This window comes from Idiotropiscis lumnitzeri, chromosome 8 (assembly GCF_059441095.1).
Source record: "Idiotropiscis lumnitzeri isolate Australia: NSW breed Sydney's pygmy pipehorse chromosome 8, RoL_Ilum_1.0, whole genome shotgun sequence".
Taxonomy (NCBI): Eukaryota; Metazoa; Chordata; class Actinopteri; order Syngnathiformes; family Syngnathidae; genus Idiotropiscis; species Idiotropiscis lumnitzeri.
This window is the reverse complement of record NC_142398.1, coordinates 18659400-18686984: the sequence shown is the minus strand read 5'-3', so window position 1 is coordinate 18686984 and position 27585 is coordinate 18659400. Positions and strand designations below refer to the sequence as shown.

General features: G+C 41.3%; 3 protein-coding genes across 10 annotated transcripts; 1 reads left to right on the top strand and 2 right to left on the bottom strand.

Annotated features, from left to right (window-relative positions):
• Nucleotides 1–23: 23 nt before the first annotated feature.
• Nucleotides 24–9501, bottom strand: khsrp (KH-type splicing regulatory protein). The gene is made up of 18 exons (XM_088303278.1): nt 9164–9501; nt 7297–7399; nt 7151–7204; nt 7029–7065; nt 6876–6940; nt 6711–6782; nt 6565–6622; nt 5777–5924; nt 4859–4957; nt 4666–4767; nt 4276–4378; nt 3678–3802; nt 2696–2986; nt 2497–2606; nt 2306–2394; nt 1214–1411; nt 914–1098; nt 24–763 (listed from the first exon to the last, which is right to left on the bottom strand). The coding sequence occupies exons 1-18, from the start codon at nt 9251–9253 to the stop codon at nt 755–757; spliced, it is 1938 nt and encodes a 645-aa protein (XP_088159404.1). The 5' UTR covers nt 9254–9501; the 3' UTR covers nt 24–754.
• Nucleotides 9502–9637: 136 nt separating this feature from the next.
• On the bottom strand, nt 9638–18028 carry slc25a23a (solute carrier family 25 member 23a). Of its 5 annotated transcripts, XM_088302410.1 has the most exons (12): nt 17666–18027; nt 16295–16505; nt 14809–14932; nt 14610–14697; nt 13444–13555; nt 13097–13255; nt 12828–12980; nt 12340–12453; nt 12064–12231; nt 11833–11980; nt 10741–10923; nt 9638–10348 (listed from the first exon to the last, which is right to left on the bottom strand). In XM_088302410.1, exons 2-12 carry the CDS (start codon nt 16487–16489, stop codon nt 10338–10340), a joined length of 1455 nt encoding a protein of 484 aa, XP_088158536.1. In that variant the 5' UTR covers nt 16490–16505; nt 17666–18027; the 3' UTR covers nt 9638–10337. The 5 variants fall into 5 exon arrangements, with proteins under 5 accessions (XP_088158536.1, XP_088158534.1, XP_088158535.1 ...); XM_088302408.1 differs by having other exon boundaries at nt 9638–10923; nt 16295–16543; nt 17685–18028; XM_088302409.1 differs by having other exon boundaries at nt 9638–10923; nt 17685–18028.
• An 897-nt stretch (nt 18029–18925) lies between these two features.
• zfyve27 (zinc finger, FYVE domain containing 27) lies at nt 18926–27423 on the top strand. 4 transcript variants are annotated; one of them, XM_088302412.1, is made up of 14 exons: nt 18926–19268; nt 20894–21130; nt 21758–21828; nt 21899–22085; nt 22705–22800; nt 23192–23304; nt 23385–23503; nt 23704–23775; nt 25074–25094; nt 25186–25206; nt 25381–25522; nt 25599–25645; nt 25712–25793; nt 26557–27423. In XM_088302412.1, exons 2-14 carry the CDS (start codon nt 20898–20900, stop codon nt 26625–26627), a joined length of 1275 nt encoding a protein of 424 aa, XP_088158538.1. In that variant the 5' UTR covers nt 18926–19268; nt 20894–20897; the 3' UTR covers nt 26628–27423. The 4 variants fall into 4 exon arrangements, with proteins under 4 accessions (XP_088158538.1, XP_088158537.1, XP_088158539.1 ...); XM_088302411.1 differs by having other exon boundaries at nt 25186–25260; XM_088302413.1 differs by lacking the exon at nt 25186–25206 and having other exon boundaries at nt 18927–19268.
• Nucleotides 27424–27585: the final 162 nt, after the last annotated feature.

Here is a 27585-nt window from a genome sequence, read left to right as displayed (position 1 = left end):
AAATTCTTTGACTAAAGCAGATGTTGCAGATCCGAATCTTTTATTTTTAAGTATTTAAAAACAAGCTGTAAAAAAATAACAAAATACAATGATGAGAGCCTAAGGAAACGAAAAAAAAAAAAAGAATCATCCATTGATAAAGTTGTAGAAGTAACCAGAGGGGAGACACACCCACACACAATCAGCCAACATATGAGCTACTGCCATTTTACAGCAAACCTGCAAACACGCACAATCCCCATGTGGAAAAAAAAAATACAGTGAATGAAATGGTAAATACTTGCAGGCTAAATTACATCCGCAATTTCAACAGACATTTTAAATGTGGTTTAAAAAGTACCAGAAGAGTTTTTTTTTTTAATCAAAACAGAATTTCAAAATAAAACATACTGCAAAGTAAAACTCATTAACCTGGATGTGATTGCTGTAGAGCTTGTGCAGTCAAGATACTCTTAATTTATGGTACATAGTTTTGAAAACAAAGGCTTATTACAAGGTGTGGGTGAAGTAAGGAACAAATTCTTATCAAGTTAGTTAATCAGGGGATCATTTCAATGCTTGAGCAAATCACTTTCCCTTATTCCATTTCGGGAGGGAGAGGTACAAGTCAGTCAGCTATCATGTTTAAAAGTAAGATTTTGAAATAAGAGTAGATGGTGCAATCATGGTCTTGAATTGTTGAAGCCAAAAACAGAAATCTCTATCAGCAGAAGTCCCAAGCGGCAACAAAACCATCCACCCACACAAAACTTCATTACTGCGCCTGCAAATAGAAATCACAGACATGCAACTTTGTGTGAGACGGAAGTACAGGAGTGCTTGAACAAGCAGTATTCCAAGGAATTCCTCCAAGATATTTTGATATTCAAACTTTTCTCCTGTCATTGGAGAATGCTTAACCGTGAGAGGGTACCTGTTGTCCCTGCTGTGGTGGAGCTGCTTGCCCAGGGGCCTGCCCTCCCTGACCATAATAGGCAGCTTGCTGTCTATAATACTCTGCCCAGGCTGCACTGTAATCCGGCTGGCCTCCAGGTGCTGCTCCTCCAGCTGGTGCCGCCGCAGTTCCGGGAGCAGCCACTGGCCCTCCTGCAGGTTGGACTAAAAAAAAAAATGAATAGCACAGTGCACACTCTAACTATATTTCATTTGACAAAGAGGCTAGTTAAAGGGACTCATTAACATTATGTAGCAAAGGTTTCTGATACACACGTACCCATGCCCATCTTCTTGTAGTACTCCTCCCAAGCCTTTGTGTAGTCTGGCTGACCCCCAGTCTGTGCTGCTTGGCTTTGGTCCCCAGATGCTCCAGGATCGGCTGGGGTCTGTGCTGGCATAGTGCCCCCTGGCTGCTGACCGTAGTACTGTGCATAGTAGGCCGCCCATGCTGCATTTGGGTCTGATGCTGCCTTATCTGTTGGTAAGAGGGTTTGGTTCAGTCAATTCTGTACAATGTAAAGTACACTATCATTTGGATTTTTGTAACTAGACCAGGTCCCCAAACTTTTTTATGATAAGCTTTTGATGGACGGGCATGGAAACGCAAAAATAAAAACTAAAAATACAACCAACCTTTACGTGGAATTTAGTAGTTGTAATTGTAATTGGATCGATGCTTTTGCTTGTTACTTTTTAAAGAGCATTGGCAATGCTGTTAGTCATCATACTTGCTAGTAGCCTACTCGCATTTGCTGATGTCAGTAGTGGCCATCAGGAATGGTATGACGTACTTCCGGTAAAATCTCATAAGACATTGCCCTTTCCGGTAATGCCAGGCGTTGTTGTTTTGAAGCGGTTTTGATTCAGAGAATGTCTATCAAATGTCAACGTTTTGCGGTATTTTTCTGTGATTGAAGAGGAGAGCAGACAGTAATTAAGCTATCACTGCTGTGTCTGTCCAGATATACAGGTTCTAAACTGTGTCACTCGCTTTGATGAGCAATTTGGCACAACTGCCACTTTGAAAACTTGGCCCATTTCTACCACCACAACAGGCAGTTAGAGACCAAGCTATGCTAGCAACTCGAAAAAAAAAAATCCCTAAAATGTTATGTTATTTAGGCTCTGACATGCATGAGCGTCGCAAGTTGCAAGATTAGAAATTAGAATTAGAAATCCCTTTATTGTCATTGTACTCAAGAGTGCAGCGAAACAGGCGGCACTGCGTGATGTCATGGCTAACAACACTCAAATGTGGCTATGAGCTTTATATACCGTTTAGCCACATCGGCTAAAAGATTTCATGACGCAGCGTCAACCTTGGACTTGGACAAAACAAGCATTGATGACTAGAATGTTGAGTACTCACTGGGGTCTTGAGGGCCTGGGGTCTGCCATTGCTGGTAGTTGTTCCCCCAACTCTGAGCACAGTACTGGGGACCACCTGGCGCACCACCACTGTCAAGACAGGGATGATAACTTGAATTGTTTACATTCACCAAATAAGTCTAGTTGAGGGCTAAAAGTTTAAGTAAATCCCACATTCAATGGTTTACATACTGTGGTGCACCACCAGGAGGTCCAGCATTATAAGGATTGGGATTATAGGGGTTCATGGAACCACCGGGTCCTCCCGGACCTGGACCACCGCCCACAGGACATAACGGGGCCTGGGTAAACAAGACGTTTCCTTAATCAGTACTTTTGTCAACTTGAGTTCATTCTAGACATTGCAATAACAAGGAGCACTTTAATATACCTCAATCTTTTCTTCTATAAGTTGCTTTGCATAGTCTATCTGTTGCGGGGAACCTCTAATTGTGAACATTTTGAAATTTGGGTCCCCATCTGGCAGGGGCTGACGTAACATCTCGACAAATGCACCAGTCTGTTGGTTAATGGCTTTGACATTTTCCCCTCCTCTACCAATAACAAGTCCACATTTGTGAGCAGGAACAGAGAAGGTCATCTCTCCCCCCGGAGGACCCCAGCTCCCCTGGCCACGACCTCGTCCCCGTCCTCCAGGTGGCATCCCTGCACCAGGGGGGCCCTGGGGAACAAAACAACTCTTTCGTGAAACAAGCTAGTAAAGACGGACCAAAACAAGAAGAACTCCTCAGGTTGTACGTGGCCAACCAGTCGCAGGGCGCACACACAGACAAACAGCCATACACACCGTGCGTACGGCTGTTCGTCTCGTATGCATGAACGTACATACGTACTAAATGAATATGCAATTTGATTGGATGGTGAAGTCATGTGGGGCGTTGTGCCGGTGAGAAGCAGAGATGAAGCAGAAAACCACTATAGCTCAATCTTGCCCATTTCAGGCAGCTGAAAACAGACAACATCTGTTCAACCCATTTGGGTCCACTCACAAGGCAAGGAAAAGCAGAGGGAGGAAAACATTTTCCAGGACAACTCAAAATTGAGTTTTGGTAGTTGAATAAATACAACATTTTGAAATCAATGAATAATCTTTATTAATCGTGATTTATATGCCAATCCAAATAATCATGATTCATTTTTACACAAGCACCCAGCACTAGTGTTAAGTAGTCTGGAATGCAACCACAGCGATAAACAAGCGATTACGGTACACAAAGCTGGTGAGACGGTAACTCGGATTTTTCCAATTATTATTTTGAGCGTGAGTACAGACGTTTAACAGAACTGATATCGGTATATGCATAAAAATAAACAAAACGAGCAAAAAAAAAAAAAAAAAAAAGTTCTCTTACCCCCTGACCACCGTCATCTCTGGTACGGATACTCTGTAGCAGGTCTGTGATGATGGAGGCAGCATGTTGACACTGGTCGGGAGGACCCGTAATGTGAGCAATTTTTTCAGGAGTGGTGCCATCATCTGAAAGACATTTATAAAGACGAAGATAAGGGTATGGATGTCCCAATCACACTTTTTTGGCAACTGAATCCGAGTCTTTGGTTTTAATAGTCCTGATCCAATTTCTCGGCAATACAAAAAAAGAATTAAAAAAAAAAAATTGCTCTCTCAAAAAAGAAAAAAAAACTCTCGGGAAGATTGGAAAGTTGGCTGTTTATTATAACGCTAAATGGAAATGTCTTTTTAAAAAAAAAGATGAAATCTTTTTGTAAGGCTGTAAATCAGCAGTGATTCAAATCAAGTAAAATATTTTATTCTTGACATTGGAACTAAAAACTCATTTTAAAATCCAATCTTTTTCAGCAGACACTGAGAAACTGGAATGCTGAATTCTCGATTTTTCATGTGATCAGATCAGGACAACGCTACATTCAAGTATACGCCTGACAAAACATGCATGAATACGTGCAAAACATGTTTGCAAAAGCACACACCTGGTTTAAACTGTATCTTCACTCCAGCATCACTCTGGATTTTCTTAATCATCTCCCCACTTCTTCCAATTATGACCCCCACTGCGTGGCGAGGGACGGCTACCTGTAAAAATCACACAAATGACTGTTGTACTCAAGCACGTTTCAAAGTCAATTTAAGCATTTTGTGCTTCAGCTGCTGTGCAACATTAAGTTATTCTAACACAATACTGTATCCTTACTAAAAATGATCCAGACGAAACTATTTTACTTTTGTTACGATAAAAGAAAAATATGGCAGTGAGAGAAATACTATGATCAGGTGCTCTGCATCTAACGACCTAAACCTATTTGTTGCGAGAGAATTACTTTCAAGCACTTTATCCAAATTTCTAGCCAAGCCACACTTACATCAATGCCACTTCCCCCCATTCTTGAGCCATATTCATTCCTGTCACCAAAACCAGCGTGATCCCGATCTCGTAGAATCTCGTTGACCATCTCCTTAGCTTGCTGCAAAACAACGGGCAACCGAAATGAATGGAACGCAAAAAGGGAAGAACCTGAAAGCATTTTTTGATGACATGATCGGACTTTCAAGTACCTGCACTTTGAATGGGTCTCCAATAATGCGCAGTGGTTTATCTACATTTGGCGGCTGGGATCCATCTTGAATAAGGATCATTTTAACGCCAGCTCGTTCCTTGAAAATTGCAAAAGAATGTTACAGATGCACAGCTGAATAACTGAGTGTCATGCAGTCATTCATTTCCTTCTTGGGACCAGATTTCCCTCTCCCCATCCACTTCAGCCAGCTCTTTTCGGAGGCATCCCGAGGAGCTCCTAGGCCAGCTGGGAGACAGTCTTCCCAGCATGTGGGGTCTCCTGCTGGTGGGACATGCCCGAAACACCTCACCCTGGAGTTGTCCAGAAGACATCCTAACAAGTTGCCAGAGCCACCTCATCTGGCTACTCTCAATGCGGAGCCCTTCTCAATGTTCAACTTATATTTGATTGAATACCCAACAAAGACAAGATATTTAATGTTCTAACTGATAAACTGTTTTTAAGTAAATAATCATTAACTTGGAATTTTATCGCCGCAATACAAACATTTTGGGGACAACTTCGACTTTAAATACCATAAATGGAACATAATTCCTGAGAAGAGCAGTGTGAGAGGTGAAACAGGTGATGTACTTTAGTAATTGTTTTTTTTTTTCCAGAATGCATTTGTTATGGAGGGTTTTAGAGGAGTTTGAAGTGATTAGTGATTTTTTTTCCCCCTTAAGAAAATTCCACAAAGCTGTTGGCTACTACGTTGCTAATAACAGACCCACATGGAGAGTATCATAAAAAATTATAATAATAAATTGATCAAACTTAGGCATAGGTTTTGGTTTCATACCGGTGATATGCAAATGTTGGACCTTGGAGGCTCCATTTAACTGTTCATAATCAAATTTACACACTCACAAGGCTTCTTGAAATGAGTTAGTACTTTCTGACCCATTTTACAAACCTGTAGCTGCTTAATGGTCTCTCCTCCTTTGCCTATAATAAGGCCAGCCTTGCCTGCAGGGATGACCATCTCCTGCATGGAACCTGTCTGTCCATTGGGCGAATCATGTCCCCTTGATATGATTTCATCTATGAGATCCTTTGCTCTCCTGAGAAAATACAAAGGATATATTTATGACCTAAAAGCGTAGATACTTTTGGAGAGGTTTCATGCACAGACAAAGCAACCTAAAACTTAAATCGTTCTACTACGCACATCTGGCCAGTGTCTAAACTAGCCCCCAAAATCTGCATTCCCTAATTGTGTTGACGACAGTGAACGATTCCCCGTTTGGATTTGAAACTTCTTTTTAGTTTAAAATGGCTTAACACTGAACAAACTGGTTTCCAATAGCTGCACGGCTGTGTGGTGAACCTTGTCGGAGAATTTGCCTATTGTGACAACATGAGATACTCCTGTGTAACTAACTGTCTTTTGTAGTGTTTTTTATTTTGTATTTTTTTTTACTGCTCTTTTTGACTCTCATGTTATGATGTGGAGCCTCGTGGCTAATATTATGATTCGCCCAGTTCATGTACAAATTTGTTTTTCTAGATAAATTTAGGTTTTGTGGCTTTTAATCAGGTGCATTATGTCGTCCAGAAAGTTTGGTATACAGCTACACTATCCTACCGAATCACCATTCTCCCAACTTTTTCCACCAGAGCCGAAAACTAATCTTATTCAAGAACATAAATAAAAACTGCATGTAACGAAAACTATAAGGTTAAAATATGAACCGCGCTTACTTTATGGCATCAGGTGGACCGGTCAAAGAAACACTTCTTTCCGAAAGACCAGCACTATCTGAAATAGTGCAGAAAAGTGGGGTAAAAAGTACACAAAAAAGTAGAGAAGGCCACAAAGTTGTTAATTTGGTAATCGTGATGCTCACCGTGTGCAATCTGGACCTTGCAACCAGAGTCTCGTTGTATTTTGTTTATGTGTTCACCTCCTCTGCCGATAACTATAAGGAGAGTAGACCATTGCAATTTTGATTTGAACATTTGTTGGAAAGCACAGCTATAATTTCTTGTGTAGGACTTGGGGATAGACTTACTGAGACCAACCATGCTATCAGGCACTCTGCACTCCTCTGTTATTGTCATTGTGGCGGGCCTGACACTGTAAGCAGTGATACAGGCAGTAAATCATTGAGCTGCGGAAGAATTAACATGAAAAATGATTAAAAAAAAATACATATAACTCATACCTCTGTTGAGCCAGGGCAGCGAGTTGAGCTCCAATGGCTGCAAGAGAAGGAGAAATATTTGAGTGGCTGGAAAGTGAGATGATCCAGCAGTTGTGATGAATCAATGTGCATAGTCAACGTACACAATGAAGAATCTCTTTCATTCTGTGAAGCTACCTTCTTGGCATCTGGTTCATCTAAATAAAAGCAAATGGTAAGCCTATAACAATTATAACAGTTTCAGACAACAACAACAACAACAAAAATGAAGTTTTAGCTGATTGTCAACCTGCTTCCTCGAGGGAACGTTTCTGTGCCGCGAATGGAAAACCTTCGGCTCCTCCATTGTTGCTCGCCATGTGACCGCTCTCGCCACTGATTTTAGCTGCAATCTGGGATGATGGAAAGACTCACTTGAACATTCAAGACGGATCATGTTTTATGTAGAATATACAATTAAACACAATCTGCATCAAGATGAGTGCAAGAATACATAATCCCTTCTGCTATTTGGGGCTTAGGCAATGCAAATACAGCATTTAAAAAATAAATAAATAAATAAAAAGAAAAAGCAAAGTTTTAGTTTTGGTTAGAGTTGAATCCACTCAATTGTAGTGCTGAAACAAGTCATTTGGGAAATTCTAGGCTTGGGCATTTAATAAATGATTCCATCTGTTCAAACCTAAAAGGAAAAGACAGAAAAGCCTAGGTTTGCACGATATTGAAAAAAAAACCCCTGATATATGTGATATGGTAGTTAAACATAGCAATGTCAATGTTATTGCGATATTTAACATGTTCCTAAAGAAATTACATTTTTATTATCTAATTGAAGATTTTTTTCACGCAGCAAAATAAGAAAGATCACTGTATCCTTCGCGAATTACTTAAAATTACCATAACATTCAACTATTGGGCAGCGATGCACACTTACGTTTGCGCTTGACAAACTGAAACGGAAGGATACAATTTCATAAGAAAATGATTTCTCGTCTTCACGATATTCATATTGCATGAGCTAATATCGCGATATTGATATTTTCTTCGATATATTGAACAGCCCTACTCTACCCTTTCTTGGTTTTGAGAAGAACTGATTAAGCCTGCTTGTATTTCGCAATGCAATAATTAATAGAATTAACGTGAGAGCGGCCCGGTTGCTCACTGGTCAGCAAAGACCAACCCAAGCTCCAGCCTTGTGAGGAGTTTGCATGTTCTCCACGTGTTTGCATGAGTTTTACTGGGCAGTCCAGATTACCCAAAAATATGTACGTTTGGGGAATTTAAGACTCTAAATTACCCTTAGTGAAATGTAAATATAAATGCTTATTTGATTGTTTGTGTGCCCTGCAATTGCCTGGCATATCCAGTCTAGGGTGTACCTTGCATCTCACCCGAGGTCAGCTCTTATAGACTCCAACATACCTGTGATTCTAATAAGCAGTATACATAGAAAATAGATGAATGGATAAACTCGAGTGTCTTCTAAGACAAACCAAACACCCCATATTATTATAGACACAAAAGAGTGACCTAATTCTCCTCAATTTACTTTTTGATGCCTTTTCAGTTGGTCATTCACTTCTCGTTGGCGACATCAAGAAAACCCACTAGGTTTTTGACTGTGAACCCGACAATATTAATAAATAAATAAATGAATGTATAAATAAATAAAACGACAGGTGCGTCATAGTAAATATTGCAGTCAAAGGTTATTTGGAATTCTTCTGTGCGAATGTATTGCATAGTAAATGGTCACAGTCCATTTGCAAATAGCGGTCAGACGAACGTGACAGTTAGCTTCGCTTCATTTAGCGCTTTTAACGGAATAATATATATTTTTTGAGCAACATAATCAGATTGAACGAAAATTCTAGGTGGTCAAGATAAAACATAAAACGATTACAGCGGCAATGTTATGATTGTGGAATACACAACGGATCTACTCTAAAAACGACAGTCCAAAACGTAATCTCGATTCAGCTCAGGTCACAATACAATCAATGCCTCAAAGTGGGATTCACTTGCCGGTAGCATACCTCCACAAGCTAGCTAGTCAACTGAAGCTAACAACGGGGATAATCGAGCTAGCGGCTACTCCCAAAGCTACATGGCTCGACAGTTGCATCCTTCAGTGTGCAATTATTACGATTTACCTGTCTGGCTCTTTCCATCGCGTCCGCAAAAGCATCTTTTTTCGCTCCGGCGCTGACGCCGTTAGTCGGCAAAGAGCCGAAGTCGGACATGGTGATCACAAGGAGAAGAAATGACACACGGGGGGCAGGCCGTGTGGCTTTGGCCGGGTCGGGCTGCGCAGAAGCGGGAAGGCCAAAGCTAGGGTGAAGCGTAACAAGAACGCCAATGTGAGGGAGATAGCTTACCACGCCGGCAAAGTTCCCTGCTTAAAATAACCAATCAATGTACGATACCCTCGGCCCTCCCCAGTCCGGCCTTTCTCAGCCCTTTTCCTCTCTTTAGAGAGCTGATGTCAACGCCTCAAAACTGCGTCCCCTCCTGGTTTGGAGTGGAAGCAACAGATAGTTTCTCGGGGCTGCGCTTGTTGGAATTGTGACGTCTTGTGTGACAGAAAACAAGTGAAAATAAATGTACAATTATTAAAAAGACTCAAATCCACATAAGCATTTATTATAAATAAAATAATTGAAACATAAATATAGGTAAAGAAGGTATTCATTTCAAAATCATCATCTGTCATTAAATATATTGAGTTGATTTTTAACCTTTGTATTTTCAAATTGTAGTAGGTACTGTAAAGGTCACAACACAATTGACATTGAAATGTCTTCAAAAGCTAACCCAAACTCCTCCACTAATAAACTAACATTGGCGGGACCTGACGTGACCTGTGCAAGTGTACAGTCTTATACAGTTTTGCAGAGCTGGGCAGTCTGTCCCAAGGGCAGAATGGTCCAGCCCTCCGGACACCCATTTTTGGGGTTGAGAGTGACAAATCCATCCGTTCCATGGCGGCATTATTGAAGGATGCTTTTTTTATGGGTTGGGGGCCGACAATTTTCATGAATAAGGACGTCGGGTCAACACCGGAATGGGATCGACATCGCGGCCGGAGAGCAGGGGACTGACCGGCAAAAAAGGGTCAAGTGCCCAGCTCTGGAGTTTGGCTTGTAATACCACAGATCAACATTACCTAATTCTACGTTCACTATTTGAGTGATCACTGTTTAATGAGCCATTCTGTTCTTCAGTGTTTCCTCAATTTTGCTTGAGACAAATCAGTCCACCAATTATAACACTTTTATGGTGACCTTTGGACGCTGGAACAATGCTCTTGACAGTCGTCTATCTTCTCTACATTACACCTGTGAGGAGAAGAAGAAACTGAGAAATCCTCTAGCATTTGGAGACACACAACCCCTTTGTGGTGCACATGCTGCTTCTCAGATAAGTTCATGCAGGTCCTCATTCGTAATTATGAGTGCATATGCTAGTACATGCAGCGCAATGAAACTCACGTAAATGTGTCTATGTATTGTGAGGTCATCCAAAGGCAGGGCAGTGCTATCACTGATATCATTTGTCACTCAAGACTTGCAGTCACAGCACTGTGAATCCATCCACCATCAAAGTCCACTTTTTTTCATGCAGGTTTAACACATCTGAACATGTCTTGCAGACGGAAGTTACATCAAACCAGCCACATATTTTTTTTTTAATTTTTTTTTTTACACCTTCCCTTTCCCTCCCTGCCTACCCTCCACGTCCACTCCCAGAGCTATCCTTGTGTACTCATATGCAACGTAGGACACGCTGACAGCAGGGATGACTTTCAGCAAATTGGGGGAAATTCCTCGATACAGGCCGGCCACACCCTCTTGAGTCAAAATGGTGTGAATCAAGGCGGACATTGATGGCTGAGTGGATCCTTTCATTGAGGCTAAAGGAGAAAGAAAAAAAAAACTCATTTAAACCACTGCTAAAGATATTTTGTGTGCTCCACTGGAGCAGCATGTATGTAAAGTATCATTTCAACGGCTCACGTAGAGTTGTGCTGAACAGATATACATTTTGCACAATGGCCTCACAGTGCAGAGGCCGTGGCTTCGATCGCAGCTCACGCCTTCCTGTGTGGATTATGCATGTTCTCTCCGTGCCCGTGTGGCTTTTCTCCGGGTACTCCGGTTCCCTCCCACATTCCAAAAACATGCATGGTAGGTTAGTTGAACACTAATTCGGCCCAAGGTGTGATTGCGTGTTTGAATGCTTGTTCGTCTTTGTGTACCCTGCGATTGGCTGGCAACCAGTTCAGGGTGGACCCCGCCTACTGCCCGAAGACAGCTGCCATAGGCTCCAGCACCCCCCCTGACCCTTGTGAGTACAAGCGGTACAGATAATGGATGGATATATTGTATTGTCGAGTCAAGTCACTTTTATTTGTATAGCACTTATTCACAGACTGTCTGAAAGAGCTTAACATAACCACAACCGACATCCCCTGAGCTTAACCCCCAGGAGGGCAAGGAAAAAAAGTGAGAAACCTTGAGAAGGGACCGCGGATGGGGGAATCCCCCTTCCAGGATGACCAGGCTGCAATGGATGCCAAGTGGGCAACATTTGACACATACAATTTTAACAATTTTTAAGATAATGTGAGAATCAATCAAATTTGGCTGCCAGGATGGCCGAGTGGTCTAAGGCGCCGCATTCAGGACCCAGTCTCCCCAGGAGGCCTGGGTTCGAATCTCGAATTTCCCCATTGTGGGACTAATAAAGGGAATATTATTATTAAATTGTATTAGAAAAAAAAATTGCATAGAATTTGTAACATGCACCCCCTTCATCTTACCTTGAGCTTGCATTCTGGTGCGGATCAGTGCAAGAGGGTAACTTGCCAACTGCCCGCAGGTGCTGGAGATTGCACCACAGCCAACCAGGACCATGACCCCTGGGTCTGCAACTCCTCTGTTCCTTCCTAGCCAGGCAAACTTCAGTGTCTGGGGAATAGATACCAAGTGAGATGAAATCAGACGAACCTAGAGCGGAGTGCAGATGCACGCTACCATCCTGTCCACCTGACCTCATAGACTGCCAGGTCAATGCCGGCGTAAGGCACAATACTCAACATGTTAGGCACATAACCCTTGTAGAAGGCGGCAAATCCTTCCCTCTGCAGGATCTGCTTGGCACAGTCAGACATTCCTGAGAACTGGCCTGTTTTTCGAAGCGTGAGTCGGGTTTTCAGCACCTGACGTGGGAAAAGAAGTGATGGATGCCATGAAAGAGAATCTATACACAATGACTGAATACATTGTCATTTCCTGTCTTGAGGATGCGCGTTAACGCTTGAAATCACCTCCAGCGGGTAGATGGCGGTCTGAGCAGTCGCACCGGCTAACGAGCCAGCAAGAAATCTCTCATGAACTCTTAGATTTTTTGTATCCTTCCTGCCATACATGAGTTGCTTGATCTACAAACAAGGTTGTAAACAAAAATTAACAAAAAAGGAGCACAATTGATGCAACTTTTACAAATAGTATGGTGTGTAGCTCTCTGGCTAAAGATGGAAGGAGCAAGCTAACATTGAAACTATGGACTCATAGAACAGAGACCTCTTTCTAAATGTGAACTTTTGTGCAAGGGAAAAAGAAAACATCAGCTACATGTTTTTTTTTTTTTTTTAAGTGACTGCGGCAAGCAGCAGTATGCTTTTTGTGTGAAACCTTTTACGTACACTTTCCAATGTGACTAAAGCATACAAAATATCTCTCGTATTTTTGTGCTAAAAAATGTTCAGAGACATTGAAAAGAAAAAAAAGGCAAAGGAAATAAAGTGTTATTCACCTTTTCATAAGCCGTAAATTTGATTGCAGTCTCTGGGGCAATTTTAAGAACGTTGATTCCATTGCCTCTCCAAAAGGACTGCACTCCTCCCTCTTTGACCATGTACTGAAAACCACCCAGCACATTCCCACTAAACAGAGAAGAACCATGAACCTGCCAAAGCATGTAATGAAGAGGTTTCCACGTGTGACACTTACTGATATCGAAGAGTAACTAAAAGCAGCCCTTTAATGGGGATTTGGTTCTGATTACATATGCGACGAACTGACCTGCCGGAAAACTTTGAGACGATCTAAGGGAGCGGTCCCGCTCCGTGAAACGGATCCAGCCAAGGCTCCTGCCATTAGCTGCCGCCATACATAGCCAGACTTTTTCTCCTCTTCTGAAAATTCATCTGGAACCGTCATCTGCTCACCTAAATCCAACATCTAATAAACATGGGGAGTGCATTTTATTATTATTATTATTTGTTTTCAAACAATCCCGTTAACACTTTCAATGTCATTTTGTGGTGCAAAGAATGTGTGTTGCAATTTATGCTTTCAAATACATTAAGCCTGACTGATTATGAAAAGCAATTTTGCTCTTTAGAATGAATTCATGTGTGCCGGCTTGCCATTGAACGTTTCCAGTAGCGCGCCACTTCCTCCATGTTTGTGATTGGGTTGAACAGGAAGTAGTCCCGCCATTCAATCCAGTCTATGGTCATGGTCCCATCCTTGTCTATACTGGTTGACACACACACACGCATGCACGCACACATAAACAAGGTTGATTGAAGAGGGAGATAAGTAGAAATGTCATTGAAAACACCACAGCGGTTTACCAGCACAGTGTCAACATGAACATCTACTGGCACAGTATGAAACCAACAGAGAAAGTGAAAAACAGCGACTTTCAAGACACAAAAACAGAAGTTTATCACATATCTAAATAAAAGCCTTGGTTTCACGACCAGGAAATGTGTGTGTGTGTGTGTGTGTGTATATATATATATATAATAAAATAATATATGTTAAAATATTTGTAGAAAAGCAATAGAGCTTCCGCAGACATTACATGATTTATACTGCCAGATGTATTGGACATTTGGCATTATTACAAAAAAAAACTGTACAACTACTTTGCGACGAAATAGTGCCATATTTTCCGGACTATAAGACGCACCTGCATATAAGCCGCAGTTTTCTATGTTGAAAAAGATTAGTTGTTAACTGTATGTATCGAACAATTTTGCACTGTGACTGCACATAAAAATGAAGCTTCAAATTTGCTTCACGAACCAGTTATTATATTATTGTGTCCACTAGATGGCAATGTTGATTTAAATAAAGGGTTTAAAAAACTGGCAAATGAGTGTGCTTTCAGCTCAACATTGAACAGAGAGTGCCATCTACAGGAGTCCAAAAATACTACAACTGCTTCCTTAAGCAGATTCTAAGCTTCATTTACCCATCACTGCATAAAGGTACATAAACAGATTGTTAAAACAGTGCATTTTAACACGGCAACAACTTTGCTAATTAAAACAGAACAAACCCAAGAGAGAAAAAAAAAGACATTTATTTAGCGTATTTTTTTAACTATAAATCGCCCCTACCGCTGAAAGAAAAACCCACTGAAAAGCCGCACCGTTGTATTAGCGGCATGGTTCAAAATCTAGGAAAAAAGTAGCGGCTTATCGTCCTGAAAATACGGTAATTGTAAGGTTTTTCTGCCAAAAGTGTAGTTATGTGAAAGCAGTGAAGACCATGTGAATGATTTTGCAATCGTGACACAGACCTTTGTAAAATCTTGGTAGCAGCCCTGAGACTGATTTCCAAGCCAACAGCATGCAGAGACTGCTGGATCTCCATTGCATCTATCTCACCTGGATGTCGCCACCCACATATATAAAGTAATAAAACATGCCATATGTGAATTTTAACACAATGGGGCCTTGTTATGGGGATTAAAACGTGTTTGGAGTGTAGCCACTGACCATCATTGTTCTTGTCCAGGCTGCGAAACATGAGTTTGAGCTGCTTTTCATGGGTACGAAGGTATTGAATGAATTCTTCAAAGTCAAGCACTCCATCCTTGTTGGTGTCCCCTGCTTCTACAATCTGAAAAGACAGACAGTCAGGTCTGAAAATTGGCGGATAAGCTGATGTCAGCGGTAGCTTTCAGAGGAACATTGGAAGCTCTTAAGTCACGGAGTTTGTACAACGGGGGTCAAGTGTGAATCCAACGAGTAGCCGTTCGCAATAATCATCGAGCAATCATCATTTTTGTGACCCAATCGTCAGGTGTGTCGGAAGGCGCAGCAGCTCTGTGCGCTGGAACGCCCAGGGAGGTGCTCCGGCTCTAAAATGAAGATGCGCTTGTTTTGTCTTTCTGCCAAAATAAGGTCTATTATTGTAAAGAACACGTTAAACTTGACACACACATTTGCAAAATCTGAATTGATTTAAATGATTATTTTTGCGGTCAAGGACAGTGAAGACCTGGCAGCCACTGGTGGTTTGTCACCCTGGTAGTTTGCCATTCTCATCTTACAAAGTCCTGCGCCACGTAACCAAAATAGACATCATGTTGCACCCAAATGCACACCCTGGGGAAGTCAAAGCCAACTATGACCCACATGCTTTGGCCAAAACAAATATGGACAAAGACGGAGACAGAGACAGATCATGAGTACACAATTAAGTTGGGCTTCGTATGTTGTTACGATTAAAGATCTTAAAGATCCATCCGTTATCTGAGCCGCTTCTACTCAAATCTAGGGGCAATTTAGAGTGCCCAATCAACCGACCATGCATGTTTTTGGAATGTGGGAGGAAACCAGAGAACCCGAAGAAAAGCCACACAGGGGAGAACATGCAAACTCCACACAAGAAGGCCGGAGCCAGAATCGAACCCACAACCTCTGCACTGTGAGGCCATCGTGACAACCAGTCTTTTATCGCGCCGCCGTTTCAAAATATGGTGGGGGTAACTTTGTCTCACTGTCATTCTATGACAAATTTTACCATCTCTTGTATCACTAAAACAAAATATAGTATAACAAGTATAGTAAAGAAGAAATACATGTGCCGGTGAGTTTATAGCTGGGTGAGTGCATATATTCTCAACATAAATAAATAAATAAATCACCTGCTGCCCTCAACAATATTAAGTGAACGATATATTGTGTATATATATAGGCCTAGGTATGAAATGCAAGGCCCGTCACTGCTTAACAGGGACTATAAACATTTACATACCCGAAGAACAAAAACCATCACTATCTCTCATTTTATCTGTAACTGCCACAGAGCAAAAGAACAGCAAAATGATTTATTATAAAGGCAAACAAAGTCATTACAGCTCCATCAATTCGGTCAATATTTGGATCAGTCGATATATTTTTCCATTCATACACTTTCATACTTCATTGGCACTGCATGATATGAGAATGCAGGTAAGCGCAGCAAGTGGAGTCTTACCCTCTCCAGTGAGGCTCTGGATAGGCCCCGCCCCGCTAGCCCTTTACGTAGTTCATGTATGTCAATGTAACCATCTTTGTTGAGATCCAGTTGATCAAACAGCTCCTCCCAGAATTTCTCCCTCTCCAGGTCTGGTCCAGAGGACGCGCTGTCCTGGCAATGGGCCCAGAAGTGCCAAGTCCTTGCAGGGGCCATGAGGGTGCCCAGTCAACTGAGTAGAATGTATTGGATCGATTCAATCACTCGAGCCTGATTTCCAACAATAAATCAATTAATATTCACTATACACGCTCACAACAAAATATACGCACAATTTTGGTACAATGGGTGGTATCTCAATGCCAATTAGAACCCCTAATTTGGTTTATAGTAAAACAAAGGATGATGAAATCATCTTCTTTATTAGATTAAAGGTTACGTTTCGTATGTGGTGGTGACGAATAATTATTTAAATGCCAACGGACTGTATGACCATGAATGCGTATAGGCTGAGCCGGTGACCGAATGAGAAAGTCAAGGGAGTTAGCGAAAGCCGAAGGAGGGCGAGCCCGTGTGTTATAGACAGCAGGACAGTTACTGAAGTTCTATGTTGTTCTTTTTGCTGTGGACAAAAAATATATTTCAAAATAAAAATAAAAAGGGGCAGCGACTATGTTGAAAATGTTGATTTTTAATTACAAACAGGAACGACTCGTCTAGTCGTGTTCCAGTTTCAGTTAACTCTCATTAATAGCAAATCAAAGTCAAGTCAAATCTTTCGTAAATTTAACCAAGTAAGTCTCCAAATTCCGAAAACTTATCAAGTCTACCTCTGTTTTAACTTCTACAGGGGAAATTCTGGACCGCCTTCCCTCATTAGGGTAGCTGGAACTGGGGCCTATCGCAGCTGACTTGATGCAATTGGGGCACCTTGGACTGGTCGCCAGGCAATCCCGGGCAGTTCAAACAAGCATTCATATATGAGTGCTTATTGTTATGATTAGCATTAGTAATACAGTCACCAGGTGAAATCCCGCCTGTGTCCAAGACATAATTTCAGTGTTAAAATGAGCTACCATTCTTAGATTAATCTGTTATTTTGGATTTGAAATAAAAGCAATAAAACTTGATTTAATCAACAGCGATACATTATGCATATTGAATATTAGTAGTACATGTACAACACTGACCTTGGCTGACTGTTTATTGCCTTAAAATGTATCCTTGCTATTTTGTCAACACAATTGAAATTTAGAACATCCCAACACAAAACCAAGTAGCAACTGAGACTCTACCACATAGCTCTTCAACGGGGATTTAACCATATTAAAAGAATACAATACAAGCGCTTAATGTGTCTACAATCCAATACAATTTTGTGTATCCACTCACTCGGTCGCTCGCTCTTTACCTCCTGACTTCCATGGCGCGATAAATCGGACCTGGACTCAAACTTGTCAACAATTGATCATACAAAATCTCAGGGGACATGGTGGTCCGAAGGAGGAGTTTTTTTCCCCTCACGGACGTATAGTTGCCCAAAAAGAACGGCTTCAAGTGTCGCGTCAATTTGCGAGCGCCACCCCTCGCGGGAACCAGGAAGCGTTGGGGACAAAAAGCTGCTGCGGTGACGCCCTTCAACGAAAAGTGTCCAAAAAAGATGTCATTGTCACTGTCCCTTTAGAACTCTGCAGTCTGTTGTCGGACATTGTTATTACAATGATATGGAACTCTTTGTGATTATTTGCGGTCGAGTATGTTTTTCCTGATTTTGAGAGCCTCCTCCTGGCAGGGGCGCGGCTTCTATGTTACGACCTTGTTAGCTTGTGTATCCCCAAAATCTCTCACTTATGCGTGTTGATGATTCTCCATAAGTAAAACACAACGCAACTCATAATTAATGAAAACTATGTTATTTAATACCCCTAATTTATACATTTAATTATTGGGTATTGTCTTGAACTTAAAGACAAGCACGTTGCCTTGAAAATAAGTAATATAAAAATGTGAATCAAAATAGAAATTTGCCTTTGTTACAAATAACTTGGATAATATTTACCTATTTTTTAGGGTTAGTTAAAAGTAATTATATATACCATTATAAAAGCCGGAACTGACACAGGATCTGCAGTTCAGTCAAAGTCAAGTCAAAGTGTTTTGATGTTACTCAAGAATGTTTTTTTTAACTCAATAAATCAGTATTGTTAAATGACGCGCCAGACTGTGCACGTGGTCCCTGGGCCCTAAATTGGGATTTACCTGGTTTAATCCACTTTTTAATGCCACTACTATCATGTTCTAATTATATAAACCGTCAATACGATTTAGAAACGCAAAATATAAATATTCATGATGTACATAATCTCAAGCAATTACTGTAGTTCAGACTTTGTATCTATGTAATATTGAGGATATAAAACATTACAAATATATATGTTATTGTATTTGATGATTGCGTTATCGTCTTAAACAAAAAATGTGGACTCTTACTGTTGTGAAACGTGGAAATTGGCTATGGTATTATACGGTTTGGAAAGACGAACACTAAGAAGTTTTTCCATTTTATCCTGATAAAACGTTATAGTTTAATTCTACATAATTGCACAACCAGTACACACTTGTTCTGTTTGCATTTCCACCTCGGTAAAACTCATACCGCCTATCGTTGACTCTTTTGGTCACGTGTGCCTTTTCGACGATCGATTGCTCAGTCTGGACGAACAGGAAGCAGATGATCATGCTACTGACGTTCGCATAGCTCGTCGAAAGAAGCAACGGGATAGCTCGTTAAAATGCAGGACAGGACGCCATTAATCGTTAACACAAGTCGGTAGGTTTGTGTTCATGCAATAAGACGATGTCATGTTGCCTGGGTCGATGAAGTTGGAGGCTTGTCCTTCCTCCGGGATTATGGTGTCGGCGGAACATGCTAGTGTCGCCTGAGCTAACCGCCGCTGCCGTTCTCAAGTTTGCTGTGTTTGGACACGTAGCTCGGGTAAGTTATCAACTAACATAACTTACATCTTTTAAGCCTGATCTTTACGTTTCATCCGCGTCTCACAAGAACATAATTTCTTGTTGAGTATTCAAAAATTTTGCTAGTTTGGGGCTCAAGTTCCCGATCCCATTAACCCAAAGCATCGGACTGGTTAAACTGGAATACAGTGAACCCTCGGGGACCGAGACCACCCGCGAAAACTGAAAATCCGCGAAGTAGCGGCGCAGCTTCAAAAATGCTTAAAAAAAAAAGTGCGAAGTAGCGGCGCACCTTCAAAAATGCTTAAAAAAAAAAAAAAAAAAATATATATATATATATATATATATATATATATATGGGTAGAGAGAGAGTGAAATTCATGTTATAACAAAAAAAACAACAAATTATTATTAAAACTTATTATTTTTTTATTCCCAATTATTTTTGTATTTATTCAATTACTTCTTTTTGTATTTATTTAATTACTTCGACTTTTACCTGCTGGTACGCCGTCCGGTGTGCCCTGTGAAATGAAAGGTGGCATTCTTCGTTTATTTATTTATTCATTTATTCATTCATAACTGACAGCCTCGCGCTCCGCTCATGCCCGGGCGGAAGGTGTTCCTCTTCGGCTGAACTACCACGCACGCCGGCCGGTCTCCTCCGGAGCTCTCGCACGGTCCCGAACGGAGCGAAATGTCGCCCCGCTAGTGCCCGGGCGGAAGGTGTTCCTCTTCGGCTTAACTGCCACGCACGCTGGCCGGAGCTCTGGTACGGTCCGAACCGCGCGAAACGTCGCCCCAAATCGTGCCCGGGGGAACGTGCTCTTCTTCGTCCACTCTCCTCGTCGCCCACGCTCTTCTTCGGCGCACGCCGGCCGTCTAACCGCTCCAGCGCCCTGTCGTGCCGCTCGGCGAAACTACAATGCCCCCGAATATTTTTTAGACCCGCGAAGCACTGAACCCGCGAAAGGTGAACCGCGAAGTAGCGAGGGTTCACTGTATACAGCAAACGAGAATAAGCAAATGGTAGTTTAACGTCTCCAATTTTTGCTGGATCCCCGAGGGGTCAAAGTACCATCTCGTATTGATCGCAAGATGGCCAGAAACGATGTTCCTCTTCATACAGGTATTTTAGAATTGATTGTAATGCGTTGGCGTGTTTCTACCACGTTACGTGCTGTGTTGGACATCCTAACAAATGCGACACTTGGCAGAAAATAAAGCCACTCAAAATATACAATAGCGCAATGGATCCGTTAACTTTAACGATCAAGAAAATTATTTGCGAATGGTGCGAGTACAGTAGTATTAGCAGGTGTAACAACCCCCCCACCACCCGCCCGCCCACCACCACCACCACCACCACGTGTCAGTTTTCAAGTGGCAAATGTAGCAATTACATTCATCACAGATTCATACCAACAATATTTCCGGTGCCTAAAATATTTACCTTTAACGAGGAGCCTACACGCAGTACAGAATGATAACATGTACACCGAATGGTATGGCATATTGCCATATGGGGCCAGCAGGCCAATATTGTTGGTTTTTATAGGATTCTAAAACAGTCACAATCGCAATTCGGGAATAAAAGTGACACTAGCATCATCTTAAAATTTTTGTTTTCCTTATCATGCACAGGATTATGATGCACAGTGCAGCGGCGTCATCGGACCCTTACCAGGGTGCAGGTGAAAGGGGCGAGCTCGTGCACACTATATCCAAGGAGACGCTGGGGTCTCCAGATGCTTCTGAACTTGGAAGCCCAAGATCTACACTGAACTTTGACCTCCTCAACATGGTTGTATCCTATAAGAGGATGGCACTTTTTCTGGAACCAGTAACAGATGCTATGGAGCTGGCCCGCTTCCTGCTAGGGTGTGTTCGGATCACGGACTGTTGAGGAATACTAATTGACCTTCAATTTGTTCAACTTTTCCCATGAGAAATAATAGTTTTTATGTTTTGAGGTCAAACTGCTGCCTTCATAAAATGTTTATTAACGGTACAGTGATTGAGGTAATGTTTTAACATTGTGATGCATCATGCATTTTTTTTAGGTAAGGGCAGAGGGAGAGTTACTGAAGGCAAATTGACCTCATGTAGCGTATATTTTACAAGTCTGATTTTGCTTTCGCCGTATTCCACCAAGTACCCAGGACAGAGAGAAGTTATTTATATAGTAAACTTCTTACCTTGTGGTAATTTACTTTTTTAGTTATGTACATCACTTTTCTTCTTTCCTATCACTAGTGACCTTCCGCGGTGTGTGTGTGTGTGATTTACAAATAAGTCAAAGAAAAGGTTTTGAGGGGGAAAAAGTGGATTTAAGGCTTTATAGATGCTCATTGAGCTGCAATCTCACATTATAAGATAAAGCATTTTATGCATGATAGCACTTAGCCCTCTGAAGTTCTCTATGTATTGTTTTTTTTTTTTTCAATCACATTTTGGTCAAATCAGGACGTTAACCTTTTTTAATCAATTCATTTTAATTATTTTCAGGTGGAGGATGCCCCTGTGCTCGCTGGTTGTTTGCATATTCCTCAATGTCTTCTGTTGCACTATTAATGAAGGTAAGTCTAGGGTTCATCTGTTAATGGTGGCTACAACTAACTGAACTGGCCTCTTCTTCTCCTCTATCAGTGGGTTGGTTGTCAGTATGTTTGGTGGCAGTCACAATACCTGCTGCCCTGGGCTACCTGCAGGACAGGTGCTGGGGCAGAGCCTCAGAAACGGAACTCCAGAGGAGGCACTATCATACAGTACACCGCAGAGATTTGCAGATGGTCCATCTCAGTAAACAGGAGGCTATGCTGGAAGTCAAAGACCTGTAAGAAATGTTTTCACTGACTTGATTATTTTTTATGTTAGTGGAAAACGCTTGTGACAAATTGTGACTTTGTTCCTTGACCGCTAGGGATGTGCCAATAACGGCGATATTAAAATATTTCCTCATTCGTCCACACTAACATCTGGTCATAGAACTAAATAGCCCAAGCACTACTGCCCTCTAGAGGTAGTAGCGAGAACATTACATATCGATACGCTAACAAAATTATACAAATAATATAATCACTGAAGCAAAAAAAAACAAACAAAAACGGATGAGACTTCCCCACACCAGCCAATTGATACATTAACAATGCTTTCCTTTATTGTTTTTGGTTAACCCTTTTTTTTTTTTTTTTAAACTGATTTATGTATTTAGTAACCACTGCACGCCTTAAAGACTCCATCGGTGGTCCGCCTGGTGCAGCTTTAGAGTACGATCGCCCCCTTTTGGTCTAAATGTGTAGCTACATACACATTTGCAAATCGCTACATGCATTTGTGACTCGTCCACGGCAGGACTGTAGCAAAAGTCACGTGTAAGAACGCAGCCAATCAAGAGGCCCAGTGGGCATACGATTCAATGTACACATTTGTAGGCTCATCTTTCCTGTCTTTAGGTTGAAGCACCTGGATGACATGCTGTCTTCAGCCTGTCAGTCAGCAGAGACACTTTACAAGGTCCTCTACTGGGACAATCACACCACATCATCAAGGTACGATTGGAACATTGTTGAAGTCCTTGTGAGTAGGTAATCTACTTCACCATTATTTCATGGATAATAGTCAGGCCAGCATTCGCAACGGCAAAATTAGCATTAATTTGTGACTCAATGGTGGCTTTGTTGGTTCACCATTTCGGCTGTTGCAGTGTTACCATGGCGATGATGCAAATGCTTTTCTTTTTCGAGTCGGCGTATAATCAAATGAATGTTATCTATAATATTCTGATCTATTTTAGCAAAACACCGTCCGATTCTGATCATTTTGAAGGCTATAATTTTGCCCAATAAAATTGTCCGTTTGATGTGTTGGTTTTGAGCTTGGTATAAAACCACATTCTGCTTGAATGAAGCTGGTTGAAAAGATCTCTTCATCTCTGCCTAGGTTTTATTTAGGATTGTTTACAGTGGTGTGTCTTCTCTACCTCGCTCCTGTGGGCTGGGTGATAGCTGGTTTGAACAGCATCATCTTCTTTTGGAATAGAGACTTCCACAGAGGTCAGGTCAACTTTACAAATAGCTTGGTAAGATAAACATGTTCAAAACTAAAGTTGTTTCGGTTGTTACTTGTGTTCCAGTTTTGTTGGACCTGAAGAAGCTGTTCCATGTCGGCCAGGCCCCGACGTCAGAGGCAGCGTATGAAGAATTGGAGCACAGCAACGTACTGGACTGGACACCTACGCCAACTAGTCTGGAGGTGAGAGCCACTCAGTCCTTGCCTCCTAAAGGAGCCATTATGCACTTTGTTTTGGACAATGTAAAACCATAGCGTTGTTTTGGCACTGCTGCAATGACCATATTTTTCTTTGAACGCAATCGTAAAGCAAATGAATTTAAAAAAAAAAAATATATATATATATATATGTATATAAATAATAGTATTATGATTCCTTGCAGGACATATCACCTGGCAGTGTAGAGGAAGCAGAAGAAGCTGAGCCTGATGATGATTTTAAAGATGCAATTGAGGTATTGCAATTTTGCCCGTGTGTATTGAACATTTCCAGTACATATAGACACACCAGTCTCAGCAAAAGCATGCTGAATTTAAAGTCTTTGATGGAACTACACATACGGCATGGAGTACTGATAGAAATTCATATTGGGATCGGTTGATAACCGATGAAATAGTTTGAGTTTAGAGGCTCATCATGGCGCTAACCCTGAGGCAAAACTGGGAAATGCAGAACTAATACTAAAACATATTTGTGAACCAGCACATTTTCAGTTCTAGTTATATTTAGCGCCGTGTTATTGAATGTGTTTTCCACGATTGTATTGATGCTGCTTCTTCATACTCTAGTTTCGATATAGTCTACAGTAAATAATGCATATGCATGTACAGCTCGGGCCAAACAACCACACACCAACTTTGAAGTTTGGGTTTGATCGACAGCTCAAGCCAGCAAATGACATTTGACAGGACACACCCGCATGTTGCAAGATGTGGCAACGCTGCAAATGACTACAGCCAATCAAAATGCACATAAGCTTGCACACTCGGCCGCCAGCCACACACCGCTAAGCCGCAGAAAAAGAGTACACATATATTGTTTTACAACAATACATATTACATAACCATATTTACAATTTCATATGTTCCTGTGGATAAAGTAGCAACGCTGTACATAAGCAGTGTGCACCTCGTCTGTCCATTCGAGTGAATGAGCAAGCCCCGTCAACAAACGCTTTTGTTGTCGCATAAAATGCTTTATTTTCAAAGCAGAGTTGCGATAGGATGTTAATTTCATTTGTATTTTTTTTGCCAACTAATAATGTTAATGAGTAAGATCTAATTGAAAAAAAAAATGCATTTTCCAATTATTTTGGATTGCTTTTTTTCCGATGAATAAAACGATGGCACTGTTATTCAGATATTTGGCATGAATAAGGAAATATGAAAGCCCTAGTATAAATCATTTATCATTTGCACCACTTCTGTTATTTTCCTGAAATTTAAATGACTCATTTTAATTGTGAACATAATTTGAATTTAAACCGCCTGTAGGCCTTGGTCTATCTCTTTGACCTTGTTTAGCTGTTAGCTGGTTTTAAGGGCATCACATTTTGAGAGGTCGTATCTTTATGTAACTCATCAATTTATTTTATTTTATTTTTTTAAATACAACATTATCATAAAAACAGTGATCATCAAAATTGTTAATTAGCCACAACAATTATGAATAGTAATATTTCCTCCTCACTGGGTGGAATAAAAACAATAACGATGTCATTCCTGTTTATCTCCTGCTTTCCATTGAAATCAGGAAAGTTCCATTTCCCTGCAGGTGAGTGTTGCCCCATGTGCATTGACAATTGGTCATCTTGGCCTTACTAATCTACTTGTCACATAATTGTGTTTTACTGCATCCCACAAAGGAAACCCCTTTGGTGTTCGTAGTAAGTGATTCCTCCCCCCCAGTACCTTCCGTTCATGGGTCCCACCGTGATGCAGTGTGTATAACGGCTTTATTGTTTTCATGCTGTCTGCATGAGGAGCTTTCTTTATTCCTAGCCTAAGATTGATATTCTGCTGTATGGGTCTTTTCTGGGCTCCTCTTGCTCCCTTTTTAGGAGGAGGATGATGGTCCACTTGGAGCCCCTGAGTTTGACACCATCTCTGAAAATGGCCTCTTGAGTCGCAATGAACCTATACGCAGCAAAGTGTCCAAGCTGACAGAGAAACTGCGCAAACGCTACCCCACCACCAGCGCAGGTCTGAGTGGCGTGACAAAGCTCGCGTTTTAAAATAATAATGCTCTGAATAGGTGCCTGTTTTCCTCTTTCCAAAGGCAATTGTGCAAGCTGCAATGCTGTCTTCTCAGTGCTGAAGAAAAGGGTGAGACTTAAGGAGAAGCGTTATTCATTAAATACTGCTCTCAACACTTCTCTCTTCCTGTTGTAGAAGAACTGCAGCAACTGTGGCAACAGCTTTTGTTCACGATGCTGTTCATTCAAAGTGCTGAGGTCTTGCATGGGGGCCACCGGTAAGGCATGAATCGTCCAATTCAGTCCTAAAAAAAAAAAATGGTGACGACCTGTAATTTATCAATGACAGAAGCGCGGTTAAAATAAAATGAAAGCGACGGACGAGTGGCCGATTCGATTGCGAGGGCCGAACGACGAACCAGCTAGATTTACTGACGTGCCCACGTCTGACAATATCTAACACTTTATCCCTCAAAATCTGCATAGGTGTTTCCGTTTTCAAATGATCACTTCTGCAGCATTCTTAGGAAATCACAATGTCCCAACATTGGTGATGAGCTATTTCTTTTCAAACGGTACCGTAGGCTGCCATTCATCCTCTGGGGCTATTTGCTTCCTGTGGGTACCATGTTGGTGACCACGTACTCCTAGATGGCAGGGGAAAAAAATCGATGAATAAGGGAGCAGAGAACACATTGTTGTAAAGACAATGTTGACCTTCACTTGCCCTTTAAAACCAAGATATATAGCATTACACCTCTAGCGATTATCCATTTGTGGTTTCACCGTTTTAATGAGGGCAAGCATCACTACTGAAAACAATTTGATCCATCCGTTTTAGATGCTGGCACAGTCACATGATTTGTGACGTTATGCATGCGGCCAAGCTTTTTGCAAGGCCTCACGTGTACCCCTCCCCAATATTTACATTAAAGTCCAAATTGTACATTTTAAGGTGATCAAATTTTGACGCTTGGCGATATTTAATGTTTAAAATCAACACGTTGTCCTGATTATTGCTTACCTTTTTTTTCCCCCCAGCTCCAGAGGCTCAGAGAGAGACTGTGTTTGTTTGTGCTGCCTGTAATTCTTCACTCATCAAGTTACAGTGACCGGACGTTTGGCCGGGTGGCCCAGTGGAATGTTTATCACTGTTTACTCCTCCGCTTGGTTTCCAGCCTCTGGCACGTGCATCCTTTCAGATCCTCCTTGCCTTTTCTGTTAGGCCCATCTCTCGTGTCAATGGATGTTGAGTTTATGAACCCTTGTTTTGTCCCTTTGCTGAGCAAAAGGGAATGGAGATCACGCATGGGAAATTAGGATTACTGGTGCTGTCGGTCATTGCTGAAAAGATCGTTTTTAAATAATTTGACTGATCACCAACATGGTCAAATTTGAACTCTGTAAGATTTAAAAAAAAAAATGCTTGACAAGGTGTGACAATGGATTGGGTTAAAAGAAAAAACAAGGAGTGATTTGGACTAGTGTGCTTTCCTCAGCTCATTTGAGCTTCATGAGATCACAATATTTTACTGCTAACTGGATCAAAATTCCGCCAACTGGAGTCACCGGATTGGACAGGGCAGCTGGGTCAAATAATCATCTGCCTCACACTCTTCAAAGCAGGACTTAAAAAAATGGATGTGTTGGCGTTCTAACTCGAGGCTGACCCTTGATGCAATGTTATTTTAACCTTTATGCAGGCACTGATGATTGTAGTTGTTTGCGTTGCTTTTATTATACTGGTAATCATATAACGGTTAATGTAATCCCTTCTTCTCAAGCTAATATATTTAATTTATGATGCCTGAAAATGAAAGCGATGTGATGGATCTCTGTCATGTATATATTGCTCCATCTTTTATGGATGAAATATTCCCTTGTTGAAATAAACTGTCAAATCCCAAACAGTGTGTATGTTGATGACGTGCCTTTGCAGCACGGTAGCATCTCCTGAACACCAAACCACAAGGAACCAACTGAATACATCAAAATGACTTTGGATATAGTAAACGTGTACATTTATTTGACATCTTTGATACAAAGAGTTTTCTTTTATGTAGGAAAAAT